Source organism: Alosa pseudoharengus, unplaced genomic scaffold (assembly GCF_046254945.1).
Source record: "Alosa pseudoharengus isolate Yale_2024_CS ecotype anadromous, Long Island Sound unplaced genomic scaffold, YU_APseudo_1.1 YU_APseudo_1.1_scf_16, whole genome shotgun sequence".
NCBI lineage: Eukaryota > Metazoa > Chordata > Actinopteri > Clupeiformes > Clupeidae > Alosa > Alosa pseudoharengus.
In genome coordinates this window covers 7,766,974-7,779,262 of record NW_027468630.1, presented here as the reverse complement: position 1 = coordinate 7,779,262, position 12,289 = coordinate 7,766,974, and the positions used below count along the sequence as shown (strand labels likewise).

At 46.9% G+C, this 12,289-nt stretch overlaps 1 protein-coding gene across 1 annotated transcript in view; it reads left to right on the top strand.

Moving 5' to 3' along the window:
• tox3 (TOX high mobility group box family member 3) overlaps positions 1–12,289 on the top strand; it is a 43,768-nt gene that overhangs the window by 25,538 nt on the left and 5,941 nt on the right. The window contains exon 3 of the mRNA XM_076286933.1: positions 6,602–6,841. Coding sequence (XP_076143048.1) covers positions 6,602–6,841 — 240 coding nt within the window. The remainder of the gene's footprint in view (positions 1–6,601; positions 6,842–12,289) is intronic.

The window sequence follows — 12,289 nt, the reverse complement described above, 5'->3', positions numbered from 1 at the left end:
CCGCTCGGATGCACCGGAGCTGTGTGTGAAGTGTCCAAATAAAGCAAAGCTGAGTGGAAGATGCACTGATCCCATTTCTGTAGGGCTTTGGGTGTGTGTGTGTGTGTTTTGTGGAGAGTGTTTTCCCCTCGCCTGACCCCGTCTCTTCATACAGCCTCCATCGCGGCGGCGCAGTATCTTAACAGCTATTTTTCGTGATGTCACGGCTCGGGAGCCTGGGAGGTGTGTTGGGGTGGGATTATGGGTGTTCGTGTTCAATTTGAGTTGGTGTAATATCATGGATTTTGGAGGAAGCAGGCGTGAGTGTGTGTGAGTGACGCATCTGCCTTGACACAACTCAGCCGTCAGAGAGAGAGAGAGAGAGAGAGACAGAGCGAGAGAGGAGGGTCTGACGCCGACACCACAGAGAGTTCGTCTGTAAACACCTGTTCCCAGGCTCGTTGGGAGACGTGATCAAGGACACTCTGCTGATGTGCGTGTCACTGCTCACCCCCCACCCCACCCCAAAAAATCTCATGTTTGGCATTTTCTGTCATAGGAGGGTTGCCTCAATTGCCATCTCCTGTCATTAGAGATAAGTCTGAATAATATATGTGCGCTACTGTAAATCAGTGAGCTAACGTCTGAAAAATACATTCTAAATTCTCTCTCTCTCTCTATCTGTTTCTCTCTCTCTCTCTCCCTCTTTCTCTGTCCCCCTCTTTTACTCTTGAATCCTCTTTTACTGTCTTGAATCTTTTTTAGTTTCATCCTTCCTCTCCCTCTGACTCCCAGTCTCACTGGGTTCGTGTCCTCTGGAGGCTGGAGTGAATTATGATCCAGCTGTGTTCAAAATAGACTTTTTGCTCCCCCTTGGCCCGCGTCGCAGCTCTTTCATTGACGCTGGAATAGTGACAGAAACGCCGGCATCATCTGATCATCCCATCTCATCTGCACTTCAGCAGCTCTGGCCTATACTGTTATTCCTTTTAACAGAAAAAAATGATCTTACACAAGAGAGGGGGCTCTTTTTTTTCACACAGTGATTCAACGCCCTTTGTGTTGCTGTATTCCACTTTCACATAGCAACCATTGTTAACAAGCCCAGGCATTGCACATAGTGCTTCCTTCCCCGTCAAAGCATTTCCAATGCAAATCCCAGGTGGGGGGGAGAGAGACCTTATAGCATCCATACGGCTTCGCCTCGGCAGCAGTATAGCCACAGTAGCCGAGCCTCACGGTAGCTACAGCCCAGTTCCTCTCCGATTCGCGGCTCGAGCCGTGAAACTGGACCTGCCGGGGCAAGTATAATTTTACCCCCACGTTAGATCCAACTGGCTGCATCCCTCCGGATCGGAGCGCTTCTACTGTGCTGAGCGCTGGCCAGCCGGACCCGGAGCTGTGGCTGTGAGCTGAGGCAGCCAGCCCCAGCTGTGAAGGCCTCTTGTGAGAGCAGTGGGGGCTGGGTGGACTCGAGAGAACAGCCCCCCCACCCCTCCCCAACTCATTTGCATTTTATCAAAAGGAACAACTGTTTCCTCTGTCATGGTGCAGATGGTGTTGCACTGTAGCGCACATTTTAAAAATTAAAAGTGCAACGGCATCAGGGAAAGAGATTTCATTTCGGTGTTACTTTTTTGTTGTTGTTGTTATTGTACTTTCTAACGAAAAGCTGGGGGATTTTTTTTTGAGTGTGTCTGCAAAGCATTGTTTCTTGTAACCTGAGCCGAAGTGGTATTAAAAGAGACTTTCCACTCAGCGTTGTGTAATTTCACACTGAAATGATTTTTCTCTCCACTGTAACGCTATATTAATCTACTTAATGTGTCAGCCCCCGGGTCCTGGGTGCAGTGGGTGGACTGGGGTGGGGTGGGGGGGTGGGGGGGTCCGGAGTCTACACCAGCTCCAGCCAAAATGCATCTGACTCAGTGACAAATGCCTGATCTGCCAGGAGTGACATCTCAAAAAATGGTGCTCATGTAGGCATTGTTTAATTCCCCCCTCCACTGAGAGAAGTGCTTAACACACATGTTTTGACGTACTATCTCATTTATGTCTAATGGCAATGAGCCATTTCTGTATCAGGTCATTTGTTTATTTCTCGAGCTTCGCTTGTTTACTTAACGTTAATCTGTTTCAAAATACATCTGCAAAATGAAAAATAATAAAAGCTAAGCTGAAATAAAATGTTTTGCTTCTAGAGAGAAAGCGCGTGGGTGTTTGGGAGGGATCGTGTATCACTGTCTTATGCACTTGGGCATGGTTGATAAGATGACCTTGGCTCCCCTGCCCGAGAGTGTACGTTTTAGCAGGGAGCCGTTCCAAAACGGAAACCGATACGCGCAGATTGAGTTCCGTCGAGCAGTATCGCTTGTCTCAAGCAATCAAATTAGACACATGTAATTACTTATAAATATGCTGAAATGGATTTTGCGATGGCAGAAATTTGAGGTATGCTCATTGCTGGGGCCCAGTGGTGATGTCATCCAAGCGGCGAAGCTCTCCGCCTCACCGATATTGGAAACTCGGCTTCGTCCCTCCTCTATTGATCCCCAGCCTATTATAGGCTGTAATTGCCTGCTGCTCCCTCTAACAAGTCCCAGTTATTGCATCGTTGAATCGGATTACAAACTTTATTGAGAAAGTGAGGGTATTGCTTCAAAAAGCTCTATCCCACCACTTCCTCTGGTCTGGAAGAGACTTGGATATGAAATGTCCAACTCATTCCTCCAACTCCTCTACAGTCAGTGGCAACTGACAAGAATACTCATTTACTCTGGCCCAAAATTCTGATTTATAACTCCGCACTTGAGCCAACCAGCATAACAATGGTTTCATAATGTCCTGTTTGCCTACCTCATCATTTGCGTAGGTATTTGTTTTGGGCAGCAGCGGTTATTTCATGCTGAACAGATGTAAGGGGGATTATTTGGGGATGCCCGTGGTGGCTGTTGAGTTATGCTGGGTGGCTCGGGCGAGGGTTTCACTGCCACCGCTGGGCACGTCTCTTATGACTGCCGTCCTGCCATCCTCTCTGCCTCGCCATCTGAGCGGCGTGTGCCAGCTGAACCAGCCACACTCGTGCACACACTCCACAAACACAGATACACATCGCATCAGATCGCACACACTCGTGCACACACACACACACACACACACACACATAAATACAGAAGTTGCCATTTACACACATCACACCCATTACACACAGACATCCACACACACATCCACACACACACACACACTGCCAGGAACATCCACACACAAACAAACACAATTGTGAAAACACATGCATACACACACACAAACACACACACACACACAACCCTACCCAAATCACACATGCGAGCCAGCCAGCATCTGGCTCTGCCTGTGCTGAGCTTTCAGAGCAATTTAAATGGATAATCAAGCTGCTGACGTGAAGAAAGTGGATTGTGCATCACTTAATCTCAGATCAGTCCCCAAGCTCCACCACCACCACAAACCAACTCATGAGCACACACACAAACAGACACACACACCTACACACACACACACACACACACACGCACACACACACACACACACACACCTACACACACACACACACATACACACACACACGCACGCACGCACGCACACACGCACACACACACACACACACCTACACACACACACACACACATACACACACGCACGCACACACACACACACACTCAGCAGCAGCAGCAACAGCGTCCCTAAGCTGCTCCCAACGTTAGAATTAGGCAGGCTTTATGTGAAGTGACACTAGGCAGGCAGTGTGGTACAACTCTGTCTCAGCTCCACCAGGCGATATCCTTATTCTTGCACCTCATCCCCGCGGAGAGGGACTTGCGTTGACAGCTGACACCTTCCGTACACTCCAGACAAGCCCAAAGTTCACATCTTCATTTTCAGCCTCCCCCCCCCCTTCGTCTGTACAGATGTTCATTTAGATCATCATTACTGACGGGAGATGGGGAAACTGCGGAGGTCCTCTGATAGAGATATCACTTGTTCTCTCTTTACTCTTCGCTTTTATAATATGCTTACTGTGCCTCCACCCACTCTACACATTCTTCTTTTTCTTTTCCCTCTGACTCAGAGCTGGGCTGTAGAACCTTCTCCTCTCCACCCCACCCCACCCGCCCACCCCCATTTTGTTCTTGCAGAGGCAGGTCTTTGTTTGTCTAAAAGGTCAGAGTCACATTTGTTATGTTTTGATTCTGAAGAAGCAGAAGAGAAGGGGTGACGGTGGAAAAAAAAGAGTCCAGAAGAAAAAGAGAGAGCGAAAGAAAGAAAGAAACTCACCTAACCTCACCTTGTTATCTCTGCATGTTGTATCAGATCTTTTGTTTATGGCTTTTATTCAGGGCCCTCTGAACCAGGTCACGGGCTACTGTTCCCTCCGCTCTCTCCCCTCTCTCCCCCCACCCTCCACACTCCTCTCGCTGGTCCGCTGCTGAACAAGAAAACCTGCTTTTCAGAGCAACTCCCCATCTCTTGCAGAGAAGGAAAAGGTCACGGAGTAAAGCAAATGAATATGACTCCCCCCCTCCTCCTCCTCTTCCACCTCCACGTCCTCCTCCTCCTCCTCCTCCATCACCTCCTCCCTTTCGCTTGCCTTCCTTTTGAATCTATCCCCACAGTGGGTTGTGGGACAGGGCCAAACAAACAGCCGAGTGTTTCCCCAACACGTCATTCTTTTTTTAATGACAGGTTCAACACTTGGCGCCGGGCCTGCTATGATCTGATCTCCCTGATCACTTCCATGTGCCTGTGCTGCTGCTGCTGCTGCCGCTGCCCCTTTCTTCTTCCCACTCTTGAGTCACGGCTGAATCCATCCCCCCCCCTTTTTCTTTCTTCGCATTCATAGTTCATAGCTCCCTCCCTGTTTCGATTAGCTCGCTTGGTAATGGGGCTAAGGTGTAGGGGTGGGGATGGGAGAAGAAACGTGCTTTAAGACACAGGAGCTACTGGTCTAGTAGGGAGAGGATGGTGGGTGGGAGGGGGACTTTGTGTGTGTGTGTGTGTGTGTGTTTGGGGGGGGGTTGGAAAACAGTGCAGTGAAGAGTGAGGGGTGGGCGATGGTTTCAGTTTCAAGTGCTGCTAATGCGTCCACTGCGATGTGCAAAGGCGTGGCGAAGGGGGTCGACTGGAGACGAACATGCCGCACCGCGCTACGCTGCGCTATGCTCCACTCGGCTTGGCCTCAGTGCAGAAACCAGAGACGATTTCACAGCTGGGAAATAAAGTGTCAGAAAAAGTTAGACTTGGATGGAGCTGTAACACAAATGAGACAGAGAGACAGCAAGAGGGGGGGAAGAGAGAGAGAGAGAGAGAGAGAAGGAAAGAGAACGCGAGAGAGAGAGAAGGAAAGAGAACGCGAGAGAGAGAGAAAAGAGAGAGAGAGAGAGAGAGAGGTAGAGAAGGAAAGATAACGCGAGAGAGAGAAGGAAAGAGAGAGAGAGAGAGAGAGAGAGAGAGAGAGAGAGAGAGAGAGAAGAAAGGCACTCCACTCTATTAGCTGCCACCACCACTGGAATTCATCAGGCTCGTCAAGGCGGCATTTGTGAGGAGGCTGTGAATTAGTTTCAAGTGTCTGTGTGCTAAAGCAAGCAAGGGGAACATTAATACACTCTAATCAAGGGCTATGCTGGCATATTCCCTCTGCTGCCTACACAGTGTTTTTCTCCTCTAACAACTTAGGCTAGAGAGCGACAGCGAGAGGAGGAGAGAACGCCTCTAGATGGCTGTAATTGACAATGCTGAACATAGAGCGACAGCAGAAAGCAGAGGGATGAAGAGCGAGAATAAGTGAGAGAAATAGTGATACATTACACCCAACAAAATGATGACTGAGCACTGTCTCACGGCAAACACGGATGGAGATGATGATACTGTGTTTGTATTCAAGACTGATACAAACTGAGACACAGACAAAATCGAAATAAAGCGAAATTACAAGGCACTGTACTGGAATGCTAGTAGATAAATAGAAAGAGGGAATAGAGAGAGCGAGAAAGAGAGAGAGAGAGAGAGAGAGACTGCAGGAAGTTGTAGAAGACAAGACCAGAGGAGAAGGTGAGCAAGTCCCGCCTTGGAGAATCCAAACTAAGCAAATTAAGTGTGACCAACAGCTTTAATTCGAAGGCAGCGGGATTAGCGTGTTTGATGAGCAGATTTAAGAGTGCAAGCGACGGGAACAAAGAAAAACACTTCTGGCCAAGCATAATAATCTGGAGAAATGTTCTTTAAGCCCATCTCCCTGTGACATGTAGTTTTCTCTACACTTCTGCCGAGCATCTCCCAGCCCCCAGATTAAAGGCTTTCATCGTGTTTCTCCCTCTCCCGTGATGGCTGGCCGATATTTTAGCGCTTTGACATGTTTGCTTCTAATATCCCCCATACCAGGCAAAACATTTCATGTTTTAAGTTATATTTTTGTCAAGTGTATTGCGGGTTTAGTTTTTACTGTCTTGCATTTGAGTTTGGTGTTGAGGGTGTTTTTCTTTGCAGTTGTATGCCTTCGTACTTTAATGAAACTTGTGTCTGATTTATACCTCATCCTCCCTCTCCTCCCCACCACACCTTTTCCATCACCTTTTCTACCCCTTTGCAGACTTTCCACACCCCCAGCCTGGGCGACGAGGAGTTCGAGATCCCCCCCATCACCCCTCCTCCGGAGACGGAGTCTGGCATGGGCCTGTCAGAGGGTGACACGCCCTTCCCCAACCTGCCCGAGCCCCCACCTCCACAGAGGGGCAACTTCACCCCTCAGTTCCCCCCTCAGAGCCTGGAGCTGCCCTCCATCACAATCTCCCGCAACATGATGAACCAGGACGGAGGCCCGTTGCCCATGGTGAGCTCTCGACAAACACAAACAGACCTGGCACATCAAAAAACAAACACATGCAAACAAACATACAGGCGCATTCATAACAGATATAATCCTGACAGCCTAGGAACCAAAGATCTCATTGTGTCCCGAGTAAAAAAAAAAGAAAACAGCTGATGCAAACACAGCGTTGTGCTGCCTTCATGACAGACCTCATCCAGTTCTATTAGTGAGAAGTGAGCGTTGTGCCTCAGCTACCGTGCACCATACGGCAAACTCATACATTATTGGTGGGGATTTCTAGAAGCAACTGTTGAGTGCTGACACAGAGTTCATTTCTGCAGCCACGTGAAGCGTTACCAGAGCTTGTTTTTGCAGCTGGGCGCTGGCATGAGTGGCAGGGCATTGTCTAGACCTCCAGCATTTTCCAGGGCCAATAGCGAGTGTGGTCTCTCCATGGCTAGAACACAAGGTACTACTAGCCACGAGAAACAGGGGTTAGAGAGCTCAGCCGTTTATAGCAATACTGTTGACATTGAGCGAGGTTTCATAATAACAGTCCAAATAATCACTTACATGGTAACCATAACATTTAATGTGTTTGGGACTTTGGGCTATTGATTTTTAAAATAGAGAGACTTTTCTCGAAATGCCACAGACTAGGGTAAGACGTCTGAAAAAGAAGAAAGGAGAAAATGTCACAGTCTGTCTAGTTGCATTAAAAGCACTGTTTCAGAAAGGCAGCCACTGTCAGAAGGAATGAACTAGCCTGAGCTGAGCCATGGTTTGGGTACTATGCTTTTGATGTTGTGGAGGTTTTGAGGGGAAAGGCAGACTGACATTTCTGACTAGCCTCATGATCACTGTGTTCATTTATTTAAATGGGTCTCAAAACCTCACAATTCCACACATATGGCGAATTGTGCCCTGATATTAGGCATATTTATTTACATTCCAATATGGGCAAGCACTATAAAATTTTATAGCTTTTTTCCCCCACCTTCCGTGCTGCTGGCGTGTAAAAATAATTGCAGCTTTTAAAATATCTGCCCTGCATAAGTGAGTCCCTGAAGGCTTTTGCCTAAAGAATTTTCATTTCATGGTCAGTTAAGCTTTCTACATCTGGAAGAAACAGAACCTTGACACAATTACGGGCGCTGTCTGTTCTCACAACTCGGCGCAGGATTAGATTTGATTCTCAAACATTATTCCTCCTTTAACGCCATTTGCATGCCTCATGTCTCTGATTGTATGGAGACTCTATTAAAAAGTAGAATGGGAGGCGCTGCGTTCTTCCCTTTTTCGCCTGGTGGCAGAGAGTCTGTTGCATGGGCTCTGGGCTGCCACTTTATCACCCATCGCACATTGGAAAAAAAAGCCATAGAGAGGCCTTCTTCTTCTTCTTCTTCTTTTTCTTCAGTGGCATTCATTCAGACGAGCAAATGGGATTGATTCCCTCCAAAAACCCCTCCGACCAAAAGACAATGCGCTGAAATCCCACTGATTTCCCTCATTGTCGCACTCATGAAAAGGCAGAAAGATTTGAGCAAGTAACACACTCCAATGCCCAATAGCGAGGGCTTTCATGTGCTATCCAGTGGGTTGACTATATCAGACGTGTTGCAGCCAAGGACAACATTGTGTGAGCAATCTTACATTGCTCACATTTGAAATCCATTTTGCTCATATTTCAATCTTATTTCGAATCTTACTGGGCTCACATTCGAAACCGAAGATTGGCAGAAAGGGGGAGACAACAACCATTCTGCTGCGAGTCCGCCATGAGACCCCTCTTCAGAGAGCCCAGCCTCGTTTCATTAAAAGCTTCAAAGCGACATTCTTGTGGCTTTGTGAGTACGCCGGGCCGTGATACAAGCCATATTGTAACGGGGGAGAAAATAAACAGTGTACCTGTGCTACTTTCACTTGCCCTTCTGAGCGACCGCGCTGCCAAGTGTTCCGCTAATTCTGCGATCCCTAATGCCCCGCGTATGTCTTGCAAATTGGCCACAGATGCTGTGGCCCCTACAAAGCAAAATACACTTCTCAGCTGCGGAGACGTCTGGCAAGGCCTGAATCTGAAGTCATTATTTATTTAATCTGCTGCCCTAACAAGCTCCTGACTCTCATTTTTGTCTCCCAGCATGAGTCCCTCTGGTTTTTTGATTCGGTTTCAGTTGTGCCCCCACTGCTTTTGCCATTGGTGGTAGCGCTGCCAAGATTGGTGTGGACAGCACTCACTCTAACTCTCTATCTCACTCTATCTCACTCTATCTCTCTCTTTCTCTCTCTTTCTCTCTCATCCCTCTCTCTGTCCCATGCTGCTTGTTCCGTGGAACTAGACCTGTTAATTTATTTTAAAGCCCATGGCATTGTTTTATACACAATATGCCTTCCTCTCCATGGGATTACAGATTATAAAAACATTGTCTTGGACTGGCCTTGAAACCCTGCTCCCCGCTACTTCATAAGTGTATTCAGATGCAGTGTTTGTGCAAGCCAAAATCAAACACGCACATCTTGTTTTTATTTCTCCGAAACAATCCTAGTATTAGTCTGCTGGCTTGTGAGATGTTTGTCGACATGCAGCAATTGCCATCATAACAACCCAGCTGGGCTGTTGTAGATTTATGTCATCTGATTTGTAGTTGTTTGCAGACTTGCAGTACATGGTGATTTTCTCTGTGTTTGCTACCTAATGGGCTATCCTTGCCTGTCAGAGTATACAAATAAATACTCTGATTTTTGTCCAGTTTGTCTGCAAATACAATTCCCTCACACAAAACCCTGAGAAGAAAGCGACAGGTCACAGGCTGCTCTATCTCAAATAAAATGGAAAATATGACCGGTGTTGCAGAAACCATGTTTTTTAACACCTCTGTTATCTCCCTTCCAAGCTGACTAGCACTGACATCAGTTGTACATCAATTTCAGAAAGTGGATTTTTCCCCCCACCCTCGCTCTTCTCCTCTCTCTCTCTCTCACTCTTCTCTCTCTCTCTCTCTTTCTCTCTCTCTCTCTTGCTCTAGCAGACAGCTATTGTGACATATTGGGTCAGTCAGAAATGAGAGATATTCATGCAGGCATGCAATACTCGTAATGAAGTCTCAAGCTGACCTTCTGTGTGATTGATTCTGTAATTTAGTTTTCTCAGGCAGTGCTTGAAATGAAATGAAATCATGTTGAACAAGTTTTAAATACCCACAGTGCACCGGGAGAGAAGAGAGAGAGAGAGGGGGAGGGGAAAGAGAGAGAGAGAGACAGCGAGCGATGGAGCTGGTTTGAGGAGGGAAGGATAAAGGGAGTGTGGGGGTTGGTTGTGGAAAGAGAAGGGGTTGGTGGAGGTGGTTGTTGTTGCTACCCCAATGGTCAACCAGAGGAAAGCAATGGAGAAGGTAGAATACCATTTCTCTAAAGCATGGTGATGGAAGGGGGAAAGGTAGAAGCAAAGACAGTATGCAGAGCACAACCTGTGAGGTGTATAGAGTATGAAACAGGGGAGTGCAGAGAGCAAAAACAATTTATCTTCACACTATTATAGCCTTTGCCAGCATTCAAAATTCCATTTTTATTATTTGGCTTAAGCACTGACTTCTGCAGGTAGTCATAAATGGGGAGAGAGAGAGAGAAAGACAGAGAGAAAAAATAAAATCGTTTTGTAGTTTAAAAAGCACAGTAAAGGAATATGTGCAGGGGACTGATAAACTATCTTTAATAGGACTGACCTTTCATGCTGGCAAAAGTTACTGGGGGATTCATCCTTATAATTACCATATAGATGATTTTACCCCTCTCCTCCAATGGAACATTTCCAAGAGCACTGCGGCTGATTGAATGGAAATTGAACTTGTTAACATTCTTTTCAGCCTGTTACAGCTCTCGCAGTGCTGCTTTTAATAAAAATTCTCCACCTCCCCAAATCTTTTAGAACAGACCCACGGCTCCCCTTTTTTATTGACATCGTTCTTTAGATTTTTATCCGCGTACTTTGGAGTGACTAATATTACATTTTTCATTCCAGCTGTTATGTTTATTAGCCCGTGTGTTGTGAAGTGGAGCTGTGACCATTGTAGCTGGGCTTTAGTGCTGTTCCATCAGCCCTTGATATAGGGGCAGTGGATAGTATTTGAAGTTTGGGGGGCGAGCAGTCATCTATCAAACTTGCCAGTGTGTTTGTCATGGCCTGGCCAGTTGACAGGCGATTGTTGCCGTTGTTGCCCCTGTGCTTGTAGGTTTCTATAGCAGCCTCAGACTGCAGCGTTTAAAAGCATTGAGTGTGCTGTGTGTGCATCCATCTTCAGTATTTCCATTACAAAAAACCTCTGTTATACAGAGAGAGAGAGAGACACATGCACACATGAACTCACACATGTATACGTATTGACACGTAAACACCCACTCCCTCCATCCCACATACTCACACACACACACACACACACACACACACACACACACACACACACACACACACACACACACACACACACACACAGGGCACATCTGGCCTCTTTGCACTCAGGATAAGGCCTTATTTCCAGATTTATGATGACTATCAAAGTATCTATTTAGATGTCTGCTGTGACTCCCGTGTTCCAATCAAAATGCAAATGGGGACCGAGGCGGGAGGACATAAATAAACAGATCTGTTACAGGCGCACACCTCACACACTCGCAGAAAAACACTGTGGCTAAAGAAAATGTTCCGCCTCAGACCCCCCTCCCTCGCTGTTAGCACCCATGTCAGGAAGCGGCAAGTTCTGCTCTGTCGTTTCTCATTTCCATATCAACCACGGCCGGTGGAGTCAGTGCGGAGAGGCTTTAATCATAATATTAATTACTCTAATGATTTTGACTCACTTGACAGAGTGGCAATTTTTTTTCCTTAGTCGATCATACTGAGGAAACCCATCAGTGACGGTAGTCTATAAAACAAGCATGGCCCATTTAGGATAATTAAACTGTTAGTATACCACCGAGCCACACACACACACACACACACACACACACACTCATAAGTGTGGGTCTGCTTAAGTTAAAACAAAGACAAGATATTATCTAAACCGACCCCCCCCCCCAAAAAAGTGCATTTTACCTAATTTGCACAATGTGTCATTGCTCTTAGTGGAATGGTACCTCTGGGGCTGTGCAGAAGTGCTTCTCTACAGATGGCCACTGCTAATGAGCACAGTGCGCGCATCTTTGATGTTCTCTATGAGCCGAGACCTCGGCTAGCCCTCCACTGCTCCCTGGTAATGGGAATGACAATGATACTATCAGATCAAGCATGGCACTTTAAAAACTGGAGAGAAGTCAATGTCAAATCACTCACGCTAATGGCCTCGCTCCGCTCTAATCAAAGTCATCGATGTGCTCGCCATTGTTGTGGAAATGTGTGGCGATGCCACGGTTCATCTCTCAGTGCCTCGTGGTGTGGAATCTTTTTTGGAACACCAACAGAACCATATTTGCCTT